This window comes from Pseudochaenichthys georgianus, chromosome 4, assembly GCF_902827115.2.
Source record: "Pseudochaenichthys georgianus chromosome 4, fPseGeo1.2, whole genome shotgun sequence".
NCBI classification, from domain to species: Eukaryota; Metazoa; Chordata; class Actinopteri; order Perciformes; family Channichthyidae; genus Pseudochaenichthys; species Pseudochaenichthys georgianus.
The window spans coordinates 32,383,802-32,407,907 of NC_047506.1; the positions used below are offsets into that span (position 1 = coordinate 32,383,802).

At 42.3% G+C, this 24,106-nt stretch overlaps 1 protein-coding gene and 1 long non-coding RNA gene across 2 annotated transcripts in view; both read right to left on the minus strand.

The window, feature by feature from the left end:
* gmds (GDP-mannose 4,6-dehydratase) overlaps positions 1-16,987 on the minus strand; it is a 222,721-nt gene extending 205,734 nt beyond the window's left edge. Inside the window, exon 1 of the mRNA XM_034081682.2 lies at positions 16,685-16,987. Coding sequence (XP_033937573.1) covers positions 16,685-16,783 — 99 coding nt within the window. The 5' untranslated portion in view covers positions 16,784-16,987. The remainder of the gene's footprint in view (positions 1-16,684) is intronic.
* Positions 5,482-5,925, minus strand: LOC117445805 (uncharacterized). The gene is made up of 2 exons (XR_004552045.1): positions 5,894-5,925; positions 5,482-5,668 (listed from the first exon to the last, which is right to left on the minus strand). It is a non-coding gene; the product is annotated as an uncharacterized lncRNA (long non-coding RNA).
* Positions 16,988-24,106: the final 7,119 nt, after the last annotated feature.

Here is a 24,106-nt window from a genome sequence, read left to right on the forward strand (position 1 = left end):
TAATCGGTCGACCCCTACTCGACACGGCACGTGGATTCCATCCCATAGTGGATAAACTTCCATTTAGCCTGCAAGAGAAATGGATGACGCACGGAACCAGATACAAACGCAATTATTTCGGTCTTCGCCACCTTCATTAAAGATGAGGCCAAAATGAGAAATGACCCCAGTGTCATGTCTATGGTTCCACACAACTTCACGACCTTCAAAGCATACAAGCATCTGGAAAAACACAACAAATCAAAAATGCCCATTACAGTCCACAGAACAGAAGTGGTTAGCCCCGAACAAACGCCAAGTGCTGAAAAAACCATTACAGACCCAAGCAAAGAGTGTCCCATACACAAAAAACCTCATCCACTAAAAAAGAAAATGCAGGTTATTCCGGGAAAAGTCTCTGGAAGAACGTAAGGCTTATCTGAGACAAAATCAGATATGTTTCCGATGCTGTGCTTCTTCCAGTCATCAAGCAAAGAACTGCAAGATGGAAATCAACTGTTCAGAATGTGAAAGTAACACACATATGTGCCCTGCTCTATCGAAATCAGTCGCATTGACCCGAAGACACATTTTGAGTTGTATACACTGCTGGAAAGAGGATATTCCTAGCTTTCTAATGATATCGGGATTGTTTTTGTACTCAAATATTAAGCGAAATATGTCACATTATATAATGACTGTCACCGAGTCATCATTTTGAGAAAAAGGCCGTTTTCTCTTCTCTGGAATCCATCGATCTGATTGATTATTAGCGGAGCAAATGATCAAAAATACTACGGAGGGAAGATATTTTCGTTTGGATTACTGGTCTGGGGGAAGCTCGTGTGTGTGTATACGTGTGTGTGTGTTTGTGTAATTTTGCGTTTGTGTGTATTGCGTTTGTTTCTCACGAGAAACACTGGCTGTTGTTATGCCTGCTGTGACGTTAAATTACTCCGTTCTCCGCTTGTAATTATCAATCAATCAATGTTTATTTATATAGCCCAATATCACAAATGTTACATTTTTCTCAGTGGACTTCACAGTTTGTACAAAATATCAGTATGACAATACGACACCCTCTGTCCTTAGACCCTCACATCGTACAAGGAAAAACTTCCGAAGAAAACCCACCGTTTAAAGGGAAAAATGGGAGAAACCTCAGGGAGAGCAACAGAGGAGGGATCCCTCTCCCAGGACGGACAGACGTGCAATAGATGGCGTGTGTAAATTGAAAAGATAATACATTTGCAACATAGGTAGTCCAAATGTTTGGAAATGCATGTGTGTATAATAGGAAGATGAATCCACGAGGATATCCATCCAGGACCTATGATCCAGGACCACAGCCACGACTCAAGATCCAGGGCTCGCAATGCAGGACACAGGACCGCAGGATTATCCATGACTCCGGATCCCAGCGTATATAGACACCAAAAAGAAAGACATTTGGGGAAGCTGGGTTAATCGGAACATGAGAGTACACAGGTATAGACAGAGAGAAGGAAGAAGTAAGATGTCCCCCGACAAACTAAGCCTATATCAGCAAAACTAGGGGCTCAATCTAATCAGGCCTAACTATAAGCTTTATCAAAAAGGAAGGTCTTAAGCGCACTCTTAAAAACGCATAGGGTGTCTGCTGCCCGAACACAAACTGGAAGCTGATTCCACAAATGTGGAGCTTGATAAGAAAAGGCTCTGGCTCCCATTATGCCGTTACAAGCGTCAAAGTTGTATTTATCATCTGAATTTGCCGAAAAAAGTTTAATATTCTGAAAGCTAAGACGTTGTTTAATTGAAATCAGATGAAAACAAACAGTAACGGACCCTGCCGTGTTATTTACGATTACTCTACGCTTACATTCATAATGTCAGCCGGAGGGAGGGGGGGGCGGCGCTGCGGAAGAGCAGATTGCCTGTCATCTTCCCTTTACAAGCTTAAAGAATGTATTTATCGTGTGAGTTTGGAAATAAAAGTTTCATATTCTGAAAGCCAAGACTTTGTTTGTTTAAAATCAAACAAAACACCCAAACCCCGAAAAAATAGTTTTTTACGCAAATCCACGTTTATTTTTTAAATGAGCCGTTGCGAATTCCGACTGATTTCGATAGAGCGGGTCACATATCAGTGCTCTCCACGCCGGTCCTGTACCATGGGCGACACACAGGTTTGCAGGGGAGCAAGGCTCAGCTTCACCCATTGCCACCTCTACATGCACACAGGTGTGTGGAAAGAAGATTGGTGGACACTCATGTGCCAAGATTTGCCTCGATGTCTATCCAAAGGATCACATGACAAGCGACTCAGAGCTTATGCTATCTTGGACGATCAGAGCAACAGGTCTCTGGCTAGATCTTCTTCTTTGATATCTTTGGGATCGACAAAAACTCTTCTCCATACACTCTTAAGACATGTGCAGGTGTTTCAAAGGTGACTGGAAGAAGAGCGAGTAATTTCATAGTGGAATCAGCAGATGGCCAATCCAGTCTGGCTTTGCCCACGCTTATCGAATGTGACATTCTTCCTGACAATCTAAATGAAATACCAACTCCTGAAGCTGCTCACTATCATCCACATCTCAAGGACGTTGCTACAGAGATCCCAGCACTCAATCCCAAGGCTGATATTATGTTGCTACTTGGAAGAGATGTTATTCAGACCTGAGTTCCCGTTAGAATATTTTTTCGCCGGTCAACATGTCCGTTAAAGTTTAAATCTTCCGAACAAAATTTGAAAAGTGCCGGTCAAAGGTCTTCTTTGTTATTTATTGAGCTTTAAAACTAATTGATATGATTCGATATTAAACAAACTAATTATAGTAGATTAACTATTCAAAAGTGTACAGTAATTTACAATAACACGGGAATAATAAACGGAGCGCTCTCTCCCTCTCCTGACAGACAGTCAGTATCATGCAGCTCACGGATCAGTAATGAGTGACCCGACAGTAAAACTAAACATATCTACAACTAGTTTAGGTAGTTTGAGAGGTAATTAAAATAGCTACGTGTGATATTCTAACCTGAAGTGTGTGTTTTGTTCCGCTCACCGCTGCATGTGATCATGCAGAGCTGCGTGTCGACTCGTCAGCAGCAGCTGATCTCTCTCCCGTCAGATTAGACTTTACTCGCGTTTATGTCCATATCGATCAGATCTAGCTAATGATAGGACTACCTGCTTATTAAAAGACGCCTAAACAATAAGCGTCGCTATGCAACCGGGTGAGGCCGCAAAGTATAGTGCAGCATTATGCATTTGTTTACATGCCCACCGGAACCCCGAGGCATTACCAACAGATCAACGCACAATCAGCCCATCTCTTTCTCCACATTAAGTGTTAGACATTAGAATTGACTATTCTTGTCCGTCACATACTCTTTCGTCTGTCACATAAGTGGCGCAAGTTTCAAAAAATAATTTTCACAGGAGAGATTTAGATTTGCCGGTCTTCAGCATATTTTACCGGTCATAGTCCGGTAATTAGCGGCTAACGGGAACTCTGATTCAGACCCGCAAGGTGCTCGAGCAGCGCAACGGGCCCCTAAATGCTCCATTCGCACAGAAGTTAGCTCTGGGGTGGGTTATTGTTGGTGATGTCTGTCTTGGAGGGGCTCACAACCCCGGACATGTAAATGTTCTCAAGACAAACATCTTGGAAAATGGAAGACCAAGCTACTTCCTTCCATGTCAAAACAGCATGCCGGTAAAGGAACGTTTTGATTGCCAAGACCGCGACAGGATGGACTCCAGGGCAGACACCATGGGAGATACAGTCTTTCAGTCTACTAGCGCAGATGAGAAACCTGCCTACTCCATAGAAGAAAGAACCTTCCTGCAGATAATGGAGAAGGAAGTCTACCAAGATGACTCAAACAGCTGGGTGGCTCCGTTGCCCTTCCGCTCCCCAACAACAAACAGCAAGCAAGTCAACGCCTCCTCTCAGTTTGTCGCACGCTGAAGAAGCGACCTGAAACAAGACAACACTTTGTGGACTTTATGGAAAATATATTTGTCAGTGGTCATGCAGAACCGACACCCCCACTCAAAGAACATGAGGAATGCTGGTATCTTCCCTTCTTTGGGGTTTATCACCCTCATAAGCCAGAACAAATCAGGGTGGTCTTCGACTCGAGCGCTCAACACCATGAGTGTCTTTAAATGATGTCCTTCTCACAGGCCCCAATCTCAACAACAGCCTGGGTGTCCTTATGCCGTTCCCCGAAGAGTGAGTGGCAGTAAAGTTACTGACATCAAGCAGATATTCTATTGCTTCTTGGTACGAGAAGATCACAGGAACTTCTTACGCTTCCTTTGGCACTGGAACAATGACTTGGAGCAACCCATAGTGGAGTACCGCATGAGAGTGCACGTATTCGGGAACAGTCCATCACCTGCCGTGGCAAACTACGTGCTCAGAAAGGCATCCAAAGACCAAGAAGGAAGTGACTTTCAATCGAAACACCTAGTTGAGCGTCACTTCTATGTTGACGATGGTCTCATCTCATTTCCATCGGGAAATGAGGCCGTTGCAGCTCTCAAGGCGGCCCAAGAAACGCTAGCTGCATCCAACTTAAAGCTGCACAAGATAGCTTCTAACAGCATTGAAGTGTAGAAAGCCTTCCCAAAAGAGGATATTGCAAAAGGCTTAAAAGACCTCGATCTTGGAGCAGACTTTCCACCCATGTTACGAAGTCTAAGAATAAGCTGGGACGTTACCACTGACAAGTTCACCTTCCAGGTGTCCAGGGCAGAGAAACCTTATACTCGCAGAGGGGTGTTATCGACCATAAATAGCCTCTATGACCCACTTGGTTTTGCAGCTCCAGTCAGCATTAAAGGTAGAGCCCTGCTAAGAGAGCTTACAACGGAGGCCTGCGAGTGGGACGAACCCCTTCCTGACAAGAAGCTTAAAGACAGGTGTGAGTGGAAAGACTATCAAAGATCTGGAACACGTCCGCATTCCAATGACATACACTGCCATCCCACTGAGCAGTTCAACACACAAGGAGCTTTGCATTTTCTGCGACGCCTCTACACAAGCCATAGCAGCTGTAGCCTACATTAAAGTAACAGATGCAGAAAGCAAAAGTCAACTTGGATTTCTGTTCGGCAAGGATAAGCTTGCGCCGCAACCAGAGGTGACAGCCATTGTGAACACAAGACCTCTCATCCCAGTGTCCCAGCTACCCTCCTAACCCAGAAGGTTGGCATTCCATCAATACCTCCTGGTGACTTCAAAGACAGTGACCTCTACAAACGCCAGTGGAAGCAGGTGCAACATCTCGCAAACGCTCTGGCATCGTTGCAGGGCATGACATTAAGGATTTTGGGAGATGGCCCTGTGGGCCATCTAAGCTAATTTACAGATGGCCCTGAGTCCAATAGAGATGGCCCTGAAAAATGCGCGCGGACGAAATGACTCACGAAAGGTTTGGGGGACCTGCAGGTCTTAGATGCTGTCTGGTGCATTCTCTAGAATTATAAAATGAACCACTACAATATTATATTGTACAATTTCAATTTTATTCTTAATTTCACTTCTTCTTGTTTGTGTTTGCTGATTCAACGACTCAATGGCCCTCTGTCTGTCAGAGGGCCACTGACTGGGGTTGAAGATGGAACATTTTGAAGGGACACTCCCTTTCTGGAGATCTTGGAATCTTTTCTCCAGGTGCTTGATGAGCACATCTGCAAACACATACAAAATGTCAAATTATAATCCCTGTCTCTGGACCACCATAAAAAATCATTTATATCATAACAAATGTGAAATTATATTCCTGTCTCTGGACCACCATAAAAAAAGTATCTATTAAAACATGTTATGCCCATATTTACTTATGAAGAAAATATTTACTTTTGAAGAAAAAATATTGAATATTTACTTTGAAGAAAATATTATTGGGCACATACCTATGACTTTGATTCTCTTTTTTCGGGGGGGGGGGGGGGGGGGGCTGCAGCTCAGTCTTTCTCTTCTTTCCAGGTTGTTCACCTTGCTTTGGTGGACTAAGAAACATTGTAATACACTCTGACTTTAAATTATTTGATCATTATGTATTCAGCATCAGAATCCGTAACAAACTGAAATTCCCGCGAAAATGTGGTTGCATTCGATTCATTGTCCGGGTAGTATTCAGTTGCGCCACTTATGTGACAGACAAGAATAGTCAACTCTAATGTCTAACACTTAATGTGGAGAAAGAGATGTCCTGTATGGGTTGATTGTGCGTTGATCTGTTGGTAATGCCTCAGGGTTCCGGTGGGCATGTAAACAAATGCATAATGCTGCGCTATACTTTGTGGCCTCACCCAGTTGCATAGCGACACTTATTGTTTAGGTGTCTTTTAATAAGCAGGTAGTCATATCATTAGCTAGAACTAGCTGGATCTGATCGATATGGACATAAACGCGAGTGAAGTCTAATCTGACGGGAGAGAGAGATCACCTGCTGCTGCTGCTGCTGCTGACGAGTCGACACGCAGCTCTGCAAAACCACATGCAGCGGTGAGCGGACAAAACACACACTTCAGGTTAGAATAGCACACGTAGCTATTTTAATTACTTCTCAAACTACCTAAACTAGTTATAGATGTGTTTAGTTTTACTGTCGGGTCACTCATTACTGGATCCGCGAGCTGCATGATACTGGCATAATAGATTGCCCGATCGGGCAACCAGCAGGTGAGGCTTCATTGCCCGAGCTAAATGCTAGATGGCCCCGGGCCATCGGGCCATCCTTAATGTCGAGCCCTGCGTTGTAAAAACCAATATCTCTCTACCCTACAAGGCCGCAGGAAATGGCAATCGGAGAGACCTAACTTGCAAGAAGGGGACCTTGTGCTGCTTTAGGACAGTCAGGTCCATCGGAATCAATGGCCAATGGGCATGGTGGTCAAAAACTTCCCCAGCCACGACGGAAAGGTCAGGAAGATAGAAGTCAAGGTTGCCTCTGGAGTAGGGATCGACCGATATGGCTTTTTCAAGGCCGATACCGATACCGATTATTAGTAATCAAGGAGACCGATAATCGATATTTGGAACCGATATACATTTGCAGTAAAAAATATTGGTGTCAAAATGTAGAACACCACAAACTCCAACACAACTCAACACAACTTCTTTGAAATGCATTTAAGCATATATTATGTTTAATGAACTTTTAAACATCTTACAACTGGTTTCCTCTCTGTGCCCTTTTCTTTAGTGCAGCCATTTGCAATGAGTTAGAGAGAGACAAGAAGTGGGGATGCAGGCTGACATGCTTAACTAACAATAATGCTTAATTTATTATATCAAAACAATGCCTGTCTATCTAGCATAACATCCCAATAAGCTGCTAGCAACTGCAAAACACTAGTGCTAGCTAATGTTTTGCAAACTATTAAAAGTGAGGCTATTACAGTAGACCTAACGTTAGACTAGTAGCCTCACTTCTAATATGTTGCTAAACATTTGCCAGATACATGTTGGCTAGCTAATGAGCTTCACATATCAACCTGAAAAACTGCGAGGCTCCACTCGTAGCCCCCCCGCACCAGTTACTCCGCTGCGAGACGCTGCACGCACCCCCAACTCTGACTGACTTCCCGCGTCCCTGTGTAACTGATAGAATTGCATCATAAGATCGTGGTGTTTTTGCAACTTCAGCATATGCAAACTAATCAGGTATGAAAAAGGTAACAAAGATCGGAGCCCCCCGACCCCACGGAATATCGTCTTTAAAATTAGGAATAACAGAGGATTTTAGCAGTCAGAACAACTAAAGCAGCAGTGTCAATAATAACAGAAACGCCAAAGAGTCACATCTAATAGAAATATATAAAAGCATTTATTTTAATTGTGTAGCAGTCAGTTTATAATTTTGGCAGCACTGTTAAGCATTTTGAAAATGTATTTTCATGCCTCAGTGCAAGGCTTAGTCTTTCTATCTGTATCGCCAGAGGTGTAAAGTAACTAAGTTCATAAACTCAACAAGTACTATACTTGGGTACAATTTTGAGATACTTGTACTTTATTTAAGTATTTCAATGTTTTGCTACTTTGTTCTTCTTCTCCTCTACAGTTCAGAGGTAAAAAGTGTACTTTTCCTCCACTACATGTATTTAATACCTTTAGTTACTTCACAGATCTGGATGAATGATGTGAAATATAATCAAGTGTTAAATCAGACTTTAGTTCTACCTGGAGTAAATTCACAAGCTACCCTGCAGTATACAAAGTCATTCAAACTAGCTGCACCTTTACCAGCTTTGAGAACACTTTCACGATCAATCATTATAAAACATATCATATATATTATTCTGAAATGGACTAATCTGCACAATCACTACTTTTACTGTCGCTACTTTCACTATATTTTGATGATAATACTTTTGTACTTTTATTTGAGGAACATTTTGAATGCAGTACTTTTACTAACAGAGTATTCCTACACTCTGGTACTTCTACTTTTACTCAAGTACAAGACCTGAGTACTTCTACTTTTACTCAAGTACAAGACCTGAGTACTTCTACTTTTACTCAAGTACAAGACCTGAGTACTTCTACTTTTACTCAAGTACAAGATACTTATACCACCTCCGTTTATAGCCTATGAAAAAAATTAGAATTAGAAAACGAAAGCTAACGTTAGCAGATAGTGACAATGTATGCTAGTTAGCTAGCTCAACGATAATATTGCGACAGAAAAACTTTTCAGTTCACATCACGCTCTGCTCTGAACACCTGAACGGCCCGTTCTAACAGCTGTTCACCAGCGGTCCAGTCTGTGCCACAGTGACTCCGGACCACACAGTTAATATTAACGAACGCACCCGTAGGTAATGTAGCTGCTGAAGCTAGACCCTCATACCGGAGCAGCAGAGCCTTATTATACATCGATGAGCAGAGCCGACAGGCAGGAAGACTCGAGCTTCATTATAATATATAAAAAAAGAACACCATGCGCATTATGATGGCACATAACGGCTCGCGGCCGCAGATTATTCTGCCTGTGAAGATGTTGAATATGAAATACACAACTAAATACACAATAATGGAAATGTGTGTCATATTTATATTATTGCCTAAGACTTTTATATTGGAATTATTTCTACTTTTTAAGAAATGCATTTTTTCTCATTTTATCTTAGGAAAAGGAAACGCGCTGGTGGTAAAACAGCTCGAGGCATTATTTAGCTAGCTTAAGACCAGTGTTTCCCCTAGGTTTACTGCTTTGGGGGGGGTACTGCCGGGGGGGAGGGGGGGGGGGTTGGCATTGGGATCTTTTTTTTTTAATCCAGTGGAGCAGAGAGAGGAGCTGTGGATTATTGTTATTGATTTGTGCATCAGTGTTTCTTAGGGTCAACAACACTAAACTCACAACTTAAAATGAAAGCGTTTAGTTAATAAAAGAGCACATGTTCAATGTGAAAAGTGACAGTAGATATAGATTAGTTGCAAGTTGGTGCTATATATATATATATATAAAAAAATATGTTATAATAATTATTTTTGTTTTTTTAAACACCTTGAATTTCAGGAGGGGGGGGCGGGGCTCCGATGGCGGGGCGAAGCACCCCTCCAACACAATGGTAGGGGAAACACTAAAGACAATTTAAGGGATTAGCATACATCAGGTTAAACAGAGTTGCCAACTCTCACGCATCTGGCGTGTGACACACCTTTCACTCTCAATGTCACGCTCTCACACTGCCCAAACTATCCTCATGCCAAAAACAAGATGAACCGGCGATCGTTTTTGGTTGGTTATATACCTTGAGTTGACAGCTGCTCAAGCTGTCTATCTGCTGCCTCCCCGCCCCCACCATTCTTAACAACGTTAACAGACAGCAGAGCAGTGGGAGCCGGTTGGTCAATCCCGACCCGAACTGCGCATGCGCAGATCTAAGATCCAGTAGAAATTATACAAAGTAAAAGTCTGCTGCTTATTGTTCTACTAGGCCAAAATAGAGTCAAAGAGTATATGAGAGTGAGAGTGCGTTAATTAATATATTTGGCAGTTTGGAGTAAGTCTGTAGATGTGTTTGTATGTGTGTTTCATGTATAGGCTTCTCATGATAATTAATTTAGTTGGATATATTTTCCGGGAAATTATTGCGATAAACGATAATATTGTCGGCACCGTTGTATGACCATTTTAGACCACTGACATAATAATAATAATATATAATAATAATTCAAATACATCCTTTCAAACTGCTAGTCACATCCTCATGTAAATGGCAATTTTTCGAGGTCAGAAAAGTTATGGAGTTCATTTTTATTTATCGTACGATAAGTCAATTAATCGGGTCATTCTACAGAAAAGGTGGAAGTACTGTCACTTACTTTTGCAGACACCAAAATACATGACGTTGACCTAATACTCACATTCATTATATATGTTGAATAAATAGAGATTGTCTTTGCAATGGTACTAAATAAAAAATAAATAATTGATTTATACATAAATTGCAATTTATTTAAAATGCCAAGTTCAAGGAACTGCCTAGTCACTTTGATCATACATGGAAGTGGAGCCTATAATTTTCATTTTTCAATAAATAAATCTAATTTATATAACATTAAATATAACACTGACATGGTAAAAAAAAACGCTAATTATTACTAATAATATCAAATAAATGTCAGTCAACCAAAATTACGTCATTGGTGTTACTGCTACACAAAACGCTTTTATTTTTTAAATAATGTACTGTCTCTGAAGTGCTTCCTGTAACAAGAGATCATTTGAGGCAGTGCAGTGGACAAAGACATAAGGAAAGTCACTTCTTATCTTTGTTTGTTAAAGGTGTCATTTTAGTTCAAGGAACTGCCTAGTCACTTTGATCATACATGGAAGTGGAGCCTATAATTTTCATTTTTCAATAAATAAATCTAATTTATATTTACATAACATTAAATATAACACTGACATGCAGGGCCGGATTAACCATATGGGCAACCTGGGCAAGTGCCCAGGGGCCCTTGAGCAAAGAGGGCAGTGACAAGATTAAAAAAAAAAATTCGGGCACAACCTCACTCATCATACATTGTTTTTAAATGACACTCACTCTTCGCTATAAATAACACAGCTTTTCTATAGGGTCAAATTAATATATTTTCTAAACCGTCTCTGTACTGTAGGTCTCACTATGTATGCGCTCAAATGTATTACTACGTGGCGGCAGTGTATAGCCGAATCACAGCCCCACCCTCACTCATGTCACATTTTGTCACGTGAGCAGAAAAAATGGATGGTGCCGGTAGCCAAACGCCCAGCGGGGCTGCGAAAAGAAAGAAAAAGAAAGAAAAAGAAGAGAGTGGCGGCTGCATTAAAAAATGTGCCAACAATAAATAGCTTTTTCAAAAAAGCAAAAAGTGACGAAATAGGCCAGCAACAACCACAAGGAACAGTGGCGGCGGTCACGGAGGATGTTGTTGAGCTAGCGAGCAATGTTAGCCTTGAACCTAGCATGCTAACGCAGCAGCGAGTAGAAGAGGAAGATAAAGATGAAGACGAGCCTGACGAGGACGTCACAGAGCAGGGTGAAGGTTCGAGTTCATCGGAAGTTCCCTGTGTCTCTCAGGACCCTGCACAATGGGGATTAATTGCTGGAAATGTCCGGGAGGAGACTTTGATGAAAGAGGTTTCATACTTTCATAATCGGGCAACGAAGTATCCAGCATCTCGGAGGGAGACCGATGCTAGCGGCCGGACACGCTCACTGACCAATGATATGCTGACCAGACAGCTTCACAATGGAGAAATCGTTCAACGCGATTGGATTATTTATTCTCCATCTACCGGAGCAATTTATTGTTTTACCTGCACACTTGTATCCACTCACAGCCACAGTAATGCATTTGTTCTCGGCTTTAGTGATTGGAAGCATTCCGAGAGGATAACGGAACATGAGACGAGTGGTGAGCACAGAAAATGCATACTTTCACTTATGCATCGCACTAAACTCATGGGCACTGTGGATGCTTCTCTAGGGATGCAGGTCGACACAGAAAGTCAGTACTGGAAGGATGTATTGAGACGTGTAGTTGCTGTGATTAAATTCTTGAGTGAGAGGGGGCTTCCTTTCCGGGGAAATTACGAACTTTTAGGATGTGCACATAACGGGAACTACCTGGGAATCCTGGAGCTGCTCGCGCAGTTTGATCAATTTTTAAAGGATCATTTGCAGAAGTTTGGCCAGAAGAGACGTGGTAGGACTTCATACTTGTCATCAACTATCTGTGAGGAGTTTATTGGTTTGATGGGTGACAGAACAAAGTAAGCAATAGCAACAGAACTACAGCGAGCAAGGTATTTCTCTGTCATCGTAGATGCTACACCTGACATGTCTCACGTCGACCAATTAACTTTCGTTTTCCGATTTGTGAGTGAGAAAGGAAAAGTCATTGAGAGATTTATTGGATTTGAACCCATTCACAGTCACACTGGGTCAAGTCTGGCTGACTGCGTGATGAAGATGGTCATTGATATGGGGCTGGATCTCTCAAACTGCCGTGGCCAGGCTTATGACAACGCATCCAACATGTCAGGAAAATATAATGGGCTGCAAGCTCATCTCAAGAAAAGCAACCCACTCATACATTACATTCCGTGCGCAGCACACTCCTTGAATTTGGTTGGCGTCAACTGTGTTGAAAGTAGTTGTCGTGAAGCAAGCCAGTTTTTTGATATACTTCAAGCACTTTATGCTTTTTGCTCTGCTTCTACCCACCGATGGAATAAAGTGTTCACTGAAAACATCACACTGAAGCTAAAATCTCTCTCGTACAAGATGGAGCTGCAGAGGAGACTCCACAAAAGCTCTTTGTGAGAATTACACTGCAATAAGAGGGGCTTTACAAATGTTGGCGGCTGATGACGAAGAGCGCCAGGACACACGGCGAGAGGCCTCTGCGCTGTGTGGCAAACTTGGGAAACTAGAGACTGCTCTGCTGACAATAGTTTGGGACACTGTACTGCACCAATTCAAGCTTACGAGCACTGGCTTGCAAAAGAAAGACATTGACCTAATGACAGCTGTGCGACTTTTGGAATTGCTGCGCACTTATGTTGCATCACTACGAGGGACATTTTCGGACTTTGAGACATCTGCCCGGGCCGTCACCGGCGTGACACAGACATACCAGCACGAGACTCACCGTGTTGGTAAAAGACGAGTATTTGATGACGAGACAGTGGAGCACGAGGTGGTACTGACTGCCAGTACAAAATTCCAGGTTGAGACATTCAATGTCATTATTGACAGGTTGCTCTCAGGACTTAGCAAACGCCTGGATGCATACAAAGTCATAAATGATCACTGGAGTCCTATTTGACATGTGCTGTGATGACACTGATCTCCGCAGACGGGCCAATATTCTCTCCTCATCATATCCTACTGACTTGGATAAGTCATTAGGAGATGAGCTGATCCAGTTTAGGGCTTTTGTCAGCACAGAGCCAGATAAAACTCCTGCAAACAGACTGCAGGTGGTGCTAAAACATGGACTACAGACAACATTCCCCAATGTTTTTGTTGCGCTCAGGATTTTTCTCACACTACCTGTAACCAACTGCGAGGGTGAGAAGTCCTTTTCACAGCTTAAACGCATCAAAAGTGAACTTAGGACAACCATGGCTCAGAAGAGACTTTCAGCCCTTTCTTTGATGGCCATCGAGTCTGATCTTGTGAGGGATCTCATTTCATTTCATTTCAAACCTTTATTTATACAGATAAAATCCCATTGAGATCATTGATCTCTTTTCCAAGGGAGACCTGCTCAAGTAGTTCCACATGAAACATAAAAACATAAATAGAACAACAAAAGGACATCATACAGCACCATTTACAAAATTATCCACATAAACAGGTACCAATAGCTTCCGATTGAGTAGCATCCAACCGAGCTTTAAAAACATTTAGTGGCACCAGATTGTTCAGTTTCCATTTAATTTGCAGACTATTCCAAGACAGAGGAGCTGCGCATCTAAAAGCTGTCTTCCCTAAGACAGTCCTAGCAGTTGGCACATTTAATAAAACCACAGTATTTGATCTCAGGCAGTAGCCACTTACAATTCTCCGTGAGATCAGGGAGAAGATATAAGATGGAAGTTTCCCTAACATGGCTTTGTATATAAAAATGTACCAGTGACTGAGCCTCCGTACAGTTAGTGAAAGCAAACCAGCCCTTGCATACAGGGTACAGTGATGGGTTAATGCTTTACAGTTTGTCACAAATCTCAGTGCACTGTGATACGCAGCATCTAACTTGACCAGGCAATTGGCAGGTGCATTCATATAGACCAGATCCCCATAGTCCAGCACAGGTAAAAAGGTCACAGTGACTAGCCTTTTCCTGGCCTCAAGTGAGAAACAGGACTTGTTTCTGAAAAAGAACCCTAGCCTAACCCTCAGTTTTTTTAGCAGGTTATTGACATGAAGTTTAAAAGAGAGACAATCATCAAGCCAGATACCAAGGTATTTGTAACAGGCAACAACTTCAAGTTTTGTTCCTTGCGTAGTTACAATATCTAAAACAGGCTCTGGTGTCTTTTTTGCTTTTGAAAAGAGCATTACCTTGGTTTTATCCACATTTAAAAGAAGCTTTAATTCAGAGAACCGAGTCTGAATAGTGTTAAAAACAGCCTGTAATTTAACAACAGCCTCCTTAATGGTGGGACCTGCACAATACATCACAGTATCATCCGCATAAAAATATAAAGTAGCTTCATCCACATTATCACCTACGCTGTTAATATATATGGAGAATAAAAGTGGTCCTAAAACAGAACCTTGTGGTACACCATTAGAAATGTTTAACCACTCAGAAGACAGTCCATCAAAATGAACACATTGGGACCTTTCAGAGAGGTAGTTCACAAACCACCCCACTGCAAGGCTGGATATGCCAATACTGAGTAGCCTATGCTTTAAATTTCGTTGTACCTGGTGCGATGACAATAAAGGAATTCTATTCTATTCTATTCTTCTTTAAGATGCGATGATCAACGGTGTCAAACGCTTTTGAAAGGTCAATAAACAGAGCTGCACAACTCTGCTTATTATCTAAAATACTAGTAATGTCATTCACCACTTTCATTGTGGCAGTGATGGTGCTGTGTTTCTTTCTGAAGCCCGACTGATGTTTAGACAGGATTTTGATGACCTAATCACAGACTTTTCAAAGAGAAAGGCAAGGAAGAAACACTTCTAAAAAGGTAAGATCCACTGTCTCTAATACACTCATTCATTCACTCTCTCTCACACACGCTCACTCTCTCTCCCTCTCACATATACACACACACACACACACACACACACACACACTCACACTATCTTCCATCACATATACTTGATCACTTAGTTGAGAAACCACACCATTTCACTACATATTATACTTTTGTAACTCTCAATGTTTGTAACTAATAAGACTCCTCGTGTACGTGTACAGCCAGCCGGTCATATTTTGGCATTAAGTCGGGTGCTACTCTGAGGTTTTGAGTGATATTACCTAGGTATTCCTGAGCCATACACTGTCTTGGAATCTTATCCATTGTATTTTGTCTAGTGATGTTTGACTAAAAGGGCAAAAGGCTAGACCTACTTTGGTTGAACTATGTGGCTGCGTCCCTGCTTTTGACAAATAGGTGTGCGATTTGACATGCCAGATTGACTGGAAATTCTAAATATTGGTCATGTTGGTAGGATTGGGTAGGCGTGGTGTTACTTGTTGGGTTGGGGGGGGGGGGGCATAAGCGCTCAGTGCCCAGGGGCCCCTGCAGGTACTAATCCAGCCCTGCTGACATGGTAAAAAAAAACGCTAATTATTACTAATAATATCAAATAAATGTCAGTCAACCAAAATTACGTCATTGGTGTTACTGCTACACAAAACGCTTTTATTTTTGAAATAATGTACTGTCTCTGAAGTGCTTCCTGTAACAAGAGATCATTTGAGGCAGTGCAGTGGACAAAGACATAAGGAAAGTCACTTCTTATCTTTGTTTGTTAAAGGTGTCATTTTATCTTGAAATTGTACGTGCGTCTTTCAAGTCTGTCATTAGTGTTACTCACTGACACATTGCAGCCATTTTGTTAAAATTGTCACTGGTGTTACCGTCACTGGTGTTACTCTTCTTCCTGTTAACACGTAACACCAGTGACGTCCCTATATAAATAAGCTTTGTATAATGTATACACATAATAAAAATACTTTAAGCTCTACTTGTTGTAGATTCATCAAGTTAAGAGTTAGTTATTGCTATTTAACAGGTTTAGAAGGAATATATTTCCGCAGATTTTTATCACCCAGATTCCACCTTTTCTGTAGAATGACTCTATCGCGACAGGCCTATGTACACAATAAAACAGTGGAAACAAACATGTGTTTGACTTTCATTAGTGAATGAAACTGTGTGCCCTTTATAGTCTGTGTCCAATATTGTGTAGCCTATTTGTATACCATGATATCAAAATATCACTCCAGCCAGGTACCCAAAGTTGGCAACCCTGGGTTAAAGGTTAAGTTGTATGGGAAATTGAGTTTCAATAGTGACAGATACTCTATGAAGCATGGAAAGACTTGAGTTTTTAATAGCTGACACAGGTAAAGACGCCAGGAAAACGTCTCCCGAATGCATCACGACGAAGGAGGTATCAAGCTGTTTTAGAGCAACAGTGTAACGTGAGATGCTGATGGGGTGTGAGCGTTACCTGTCCGGTGATGCCGGTGATAACGGCCACTTTCCTCTCCTTCTTCAGCTCTCCTTTCACCTCGGAGCTAACGCTAGCAGGCTCGGAGCACAGGGCCATCTCTTCTTGTCAAAAAGGTTTACTGTCTGCTGCAACAACGTCCTGAAAAACCTATCAGTCAAAGTGTTCACAGTTTACCGACGAGACTCCTCAACTGCCGTAACCAAACCACACGTCGCTGTCACAAATCAAAGTACGTAGCAGGAAGCGGCCGTGAAATTAGTCAATAGGAAGAGAGCAGGTGAAACAGAGGAGAGCGCTTTGTTAAAGAAGGCAGAGTGAGTGAGAGGGCTGAATATCCGTAGACACAGCGCCCCACGAAGGATGAGTGGCTATTTACAGAGGACCAAGTAAAATTACTATGGTCTTGAAATACTCCATTACAAGTAAAGGTCCTGAATAGGGAATTGTACTTAAAAGTACAGAAGTATTAGTAGCTAAATGTACTTCAATTATTAAAAGTAAAGCTAATCTGTGAAGAATGGATCTTTCACAGTTTTATATTATTTTAGAATATTGTGTTAATATGTTTTTGATCACTACCAAATACATTGTTATGTTGTAGATTGTAAACGTTGAGCCTATTTTAGTAACCAGTATATATTAGTGTTATATGGATTGGAGTAAGAAGTACAATATTTGCTTATAAAATGTATTGGAGTAGAAGTATAAAGTAGTGTAAAATGTAAATATTCAAGTAAATTACAAGTATGTCGAAATAATAGTAAGTAGAATACTTTAGTAAATGTACTTAGTTATCTGTTTGTTGCTCTGGTCTGAATGATCTCATCCTTTTTCATCCATGCATACACAGTGTTTCCTATACTAATCTTTAATCACAGTAACATTTCTATACCTTTACAGAGTCTTTACATTCTATAGACATATATAAAAAACTAATTACAAAAATATCCCCCTGAAACAGTCTCTGTCCAAAGAGTTTCTGCAGTATGTTGGGAACTGTCAATTAACTCACTCACAGTATTCAGGTGCAATTTGACCTTAAAGGCGGGGTAGGTCATTCACTTCAGAAACACTTTTTGTTATATTCCATGGAATGATCTTAACATCCCGATAGCAATGAATTCATTAAATGCTTTGACAATAAATACATTAAAAAAGTTCATCTGTGGAAACCATCTCTCGTGCACAAACTTATCTCGTGCCCTCATTGGTCATGTGCGCCTTCGTGTGTGTCACCCCCAGTTTCCACGGGGTCCGTCTGGTTACGGCTGCGCCGCAGCGGTCATAAGGATCGCGGCCACTCTAGTCAATGGGTGCTATTCCACCACACGCACCGCGTTACGTCTCAGACGCGTCCCAGAAGCGTCCCAGAAGCATCCCAGAAGCGGCTCGGCGCAGGGCTTGTCTAAAATTAGGATGAATCCTATTTTTGCCGCGGTGCAGCCCTAACGTAAGGTCGGGCAGGCAGCCCCCCCTCGCAGGAAGTGGAAAGGTGAGCATCCGGGCCAGGCCCATCCCCCACATATACACATTTAGCAGTGGAAACTGGGGGTTAGAGGAGGGGCTCTGTAAAGAAGTTTGAAGGAAGTAAAGGGGCAGATTTTTTCCGGCTGCGTAGTTTCATATTCTAGCGCACTCAAGCTAGTTTCTCCATTCTTACCTACCCTACCTTTAATACCAATGCTTTATAAAGTCATCTTTGATTAGTTTTTAGTCTTTTAAACAAAATGTATTATATAGAACAGAAAATATGTTTTGTTGGGTATCACACTGTCCTGCCTGCACTGGCATGAAGGTCTCAGTCAGTTGGCAGTAGTTCAGCCTTGTTGACTCTTTATTAGCATAGTCAAACATTTGCATAGGAGTGGTGGTTTGTAGTTCTCAGGGAAATTTGCCTGAGCTTTCAATTTGCATGAAAAGTCAGCACTTAATGAGGATTTTTGTCATTTTGTTTTAGCAGCAACACTAAAAGTTTATGAATCAACAGAGTGAAGAGGAGTAACAGAAACCACGGGTGGCGCTCCGCGGCGATCTGGGGCCACTAGGATGACTGACAGATGCTGGCGAGAATGAGGTGCAGCGGTGGAAAGGGGTAGAGCAGCTTTTTTTGAAATGGGCTCGTGTGCAAACGCGGATTGTCCTGCAGAGCCATGGAAAACCACAGGGTACATTGGCTGTTGCGCCGGCTGGCGAACAGGTCCGCCTCCGCTCTCCCGAACTGGGCCCAGATCTGCTTCACCACCTCCGGGTGAAGCACCCACTCGCCTGGCCGGCCCCCCTGTTCTCCAGTCCGCGTCTGTGAACACCGTGACGTAGGAAGTCACTCGGAGATGCTCCGGGGACCCACAGTATCGGAGGTTGCCCCCCACTGAGGGGGGGATGGTCACCAGACGTCGTTTATGCCTCTTTGGATCTAAACGAAGACCGGTAAACCACCTCTGCAGGCGGCGCATTTGCAGCAACCCCAGCGGCACCACAACTAGGGTTGGGTATCGTTTGAATTTCCACGATTCCGATTCCGATTCTACATTTCGATTCCGGTTCTTAACGGTTCTCGATTCCGATTCTTTGAGGGGCAGGGTAAAAAAATTATACATGCTTCTTCCACCAAAAAAATTACATTTATTCGAGAAACTTTTACACAGGTTAGTAACTTTAAAGTAATATTCACATTAATCAGTCTGTTTATATTCACTGCTATGTAACTGCAACCTGAGAACCACTGAAGCTGCAGCAGTGCAACAGTCCAACTTTTAAAAACAGTTCTTGTTGAGAAAAACAAGCATATCTGCCTCTCAGGCATACCGGTGTAGGTACCAGATGTGTTCGGGGTACCAGATATGTTCGGGTGTATTTCTGTCGCAGCCGTCATCCGTCATATCCGTCTACTCACCTCCCTCTGCTCCCAGCGCTCTGCTGCCACACACCGGCCGTCTGCGGAACTGCAGCCGGAGGAACTCGGGACAGCTTGTTCTGTGTGTGTACTTGTGCACATAAATAATGTTTCTAATTATTTACAATTAAAAAATATATATATTCTGCGTTACTTCAGCCAACACTTTTATAAGGCCACTAGATTAGATAATTACGAAATGTGTAGATAGAATACATATCTTTCAGGTTGTTATTTTGTCATTGTTTAATGTTTTATTTACCTTTTTATATAGTACTTTTTATATAGTATCTGCACTTTGGAGAGGAGTTGGGAGACACACGACACATCTACAGATCAAGACGAAGCGACTGGAAGTACTCCTAGCGTGAACATGTTTGTGAAAACGTGTGCAAAGTCTCCGAAAATCCTAAAAATAAGCTCATATTTGAATTCCCCATAAAAAACACATCATTCAGTAAAAACAAGGCCCCACTGATCATCTGCTCCCTGATCTCTCTGAGAATTGAAAGTACTTACTGCCTGAGATTGCATGCTGTGGTTTTATTAAATGTGCCAAGTGCTAGGACTGTCTTAGGGAAGAAAGCTTTTCAATGTGCAGCTCCACTAACTTTGAACAGTCTGCAAAAAGAATGGGAAATTACCAAGCTAGTACCACTACATGTTTTTAAAGCTTGGTTGGATGCTACACAATCAGATGCTGTTGGTACCTGTACATGTGGATAGATATGTTGTTCTGTTGTTTATGTTTGTATGTCTTCATGTGTAACCTACTGCTGCAGGTCTCCCTTGAAAAAGATATCATTGATATCAATGGGATTTTAACTGGATAAATAAAGGTATTGAATTGAATGTCCAATGAAAACATATCCAAGTGTAACAAACATCCAGTATTAACCTTACTGTTTTTTTACTAACAGTAAACCAACTAATAATTTTCATAAAGTGCATATTTATTCCAAACTCACAATATATATATGTAATAAAACAATGCACAATGGTACACAGTATCCAAACTCTTTAGGCACTGGTCAGAGACATTCATGTCAAGCAGATACTGAATCCAATACTGGTAAAAACGTTGCAGAGATCAAATGTTTCCTTGTCTGAACGGAGAAACCTAATTTTTAAAACAACATTTTCAGTGTGATTTGAAAGATAAATTCTGATCAATAATAAAACCTAGATATGTGTATGTAGTGACCCTTTCAATGTAAATATCAGTCCCTTGAACAGTACAAATGTTGGGGAGAAAAGAAGTTAACTTTTTGCCATTTGAGAATATGAGTTTGGAGTTGTCTGCATTTAATACTAACTTGAGTTGAGATAAATGGGATGGAATAACATCAAAGGCAAAACATAAACAACAGAACAACATATCTATCCACATGTACAGGTGCCAACAGCATCTGACTGTGTAGCATCCAACCAAGCTTTAAAAACATGTAGTGGTACTAGCTTGGTAATTTTCCATTCTTTTTGCAGACTGTTCCATGTTAGTGGAGCTGCACATCTGAAAGCTTTCTTCCATAAGACAGTCCTAGCACTTGGCACATTTAATAAAACCACAGCATCCGATCTCCGGCAATAAGTACTTTCAATTCGCAGAGAGATCAGGGAGCAGATGATCAGTGGTGCCTTGTTTTTACTGAATGATGTGTTTTTTTATGGGGAATTCAAATATGAGCTTATTATTAGGATTTTCGGAGACTTTGCACACGTTTTCACAAACATGTTCACGCTAGGAGTAGCCTACTTCCAGTCGCTTCGTCTTGATCTGTAGATGTGATTTGATGTGTCGTGTGTCTCCCAACTCCTCTCCAAAGTTCAGATACTATATAAAAATACTAAAATATAAATAAAACATTAAACAATGACAAAATAACAACCTGAAAGATATGTATTCTATCTACACATTTCGTAATTATCTAATCTCGTGGCCTTATAAAAGTGTAGAAGTAACGCAGAATATATATATTTTTTAATTGTAAATAATTAGAAACATTATTTATGTGCACAAGTACACACACATAACAAGCTGTACCGAGTTCCTCCGGCTGCAAACATTATTTATGTGCACAAGTACATACACATAACAAACTGTACCGAGTTCCTCCGGCTGCAGTTCCGCAGACGGCCTGTGTGTGGCAGCAGAGCGCTGGGAGCAGAGGGAGGTGAGTAGACGGATATGACGGATGACGGGAGCGACGGAAATACACCCGAACACATCTGGTACCCCGAACACATCTGGTACTGACACAGGGAAGAAATGTTTGAACATTTTGAAGTAAAATGCTTCAATCTGGTGCACACGCAGAATTACTAGAGACTAGATCTAGGGGGTACAACTCTAAACACCCATATGAAAAAGATCGGTTTACATTTGAATAATTAAATAACATATCTTCTTTTACTATTTTATTTATGCATATTTTTTTATCTCTCCAGTTTAAAACGATATGTCTGGTTTACTGTCCTATAGTATACATTGGAATTATTTCAAACCTGTTTTATCCCAATAATTATAAAAGAGTGCCTTGGAAATATGTGTTTACATAAATTGTGAACAAAACGTTTGAGACCCACTGAGATAACTTAGACTAAAGTGAACTATCTAACACTCAGAGTCCTTTACCTCACTGAGCTGTAGCTATCAGCCTCTCAGTCTGACTGGAGGGGACTCTCCTCCACATCATTGTAGTAGACACATCTTCTTCTTCCGTCAGAGCAGCTAGCACCAGATGCTAATAACAACAGCGCCGGTTCCAGTGCACCCTGCCTTTCTCCCTCGCTCACGCGCACTTTGGCTGTGAGCTGCGGTTGCCAGATAAGCCAACATCCCCCATTTTCATCACTTGCAGCGCCCATCGTACAGGGCAAATGAAAAGTGTAACCGGGATGAAAAGGGTATTACATTTACTTAATTATGAATGTTGTTACATCAAGGCCGAAAATTAGGATGAGCACCAACGGTCAAAACATTTGTTTTCCCTCCCAGAGCTGTCAGCGCAGCGCCTCCACAGATCTGGCGCCCTAGGCGAACATTTATAATGCCAGTGCGACGGGCCGGCCCTGGTCTCAGGTTACACTGTAGAAAGTGTAGGTACAACGCTACATTTTCCGCCCCGCTGCAGTCATGCAGTAGGCTACGGAGAGCGGCGAGAAACATTTCCTCAGGAATCGAAAAGCGGAACCGAAATTCACATTTCTAAATGATGCCGTTGGAATCGTAATGTTGGAACCGGTTCCGAACCGGAACCGGTTCTCGGTACCCAACCCTAACCACAACGTGAGCAGCCGCCATGAGACCCAGAGTCTGCATGATGGTCAAAGCCGTCACCGTTGTCCCCTGTCGCAGTCTGCAAACTGCCCGAAGCAGGGATGCCTGTCTGCTCTTTGACAGGGTGGCGCGTATAGCATGCCTGCATCGAGCACCATCCCCAGATACTGCACCTGTTGGTGAGGTATGGGATTGCTCTTCTTCCAATTGACCGCAAAACCCAACTTGGTTAGGTGAAGGATCAATTGGGCTGTATGAAACATTGCCCATTCCCTGGACCTGGCCATGACTATGAGGTCATCCAGATAAAAGAAAACCCTCATGCCATGGTCGCGAAGCGGCTGAAGCGCTGTGGCCACACATTTGCTGAACGTGCGCGGGGATAGGGAGTAGCCGAACAGCAGTCTGCTGTACTCGTAGGCTATCCCCTGGAAGACAAAACACAAATAATATCTGTGCTCTGGAGCAATTTCGACATGAAAGTAAGCATCCTTCAGGTCGATGGAACCAATCGCCCGGCTGACCTAGGTCAAATAACTGCTTTACAGTTAACATATGGTATTTTTTGCAGGCAATGTGCTGATTCAGGCTGCGGAGATCTAGAATGGGTCTGAATTCTCCCATCTTCTTGGGAACCAGGAAGTACGTGGAATAAAGACCCTGTTCTCTGTGCCGAGAGTGCACAACAGATACCGTCTGTTTTTGCACCAAGGCCTGAATCTCTGCCGAGAGGAAACCTATCCCCTCCTGGGAAGATAGCTTCGCCTTTGAATGGAGGAGGGACACTGCAAAACTGGAGTGAGTAACCCCGTTTCAGTGTCCTCTTCATCCACTTTGTTAATACACACCTGAGTTTCCATTCCCCATAACACTGCGTTAGGGGACAGGCCATCAGCTGTGGAGCCACAACTAGGAAGCTGTGGTACTCCCTGGGAATCACTCCACCGCCAAACTCTCCATAAAAGGAAGTTCGGCCCATGGGGGGTTGACACAGAAAGGGCCGATTTTCTACTGAGGTCCCTGAACGCAACGCGCTCTCGTGAAGATAAAATGCATTAATTGGAGTCTTTACACTAGGCGTGGTGTGTCTCCTAACAATCACACGCCGGCCATAATGACCCTGTACCCGCATAGCGCTTTGATAGCACTTGTGATTTATCACTCTCACATGCGCATGCCCACTAGCTGCTTCCTTTACTGGAGTTACAACTGGGGCAGCGAGTGGGGAATCTGTACGGTTAACATT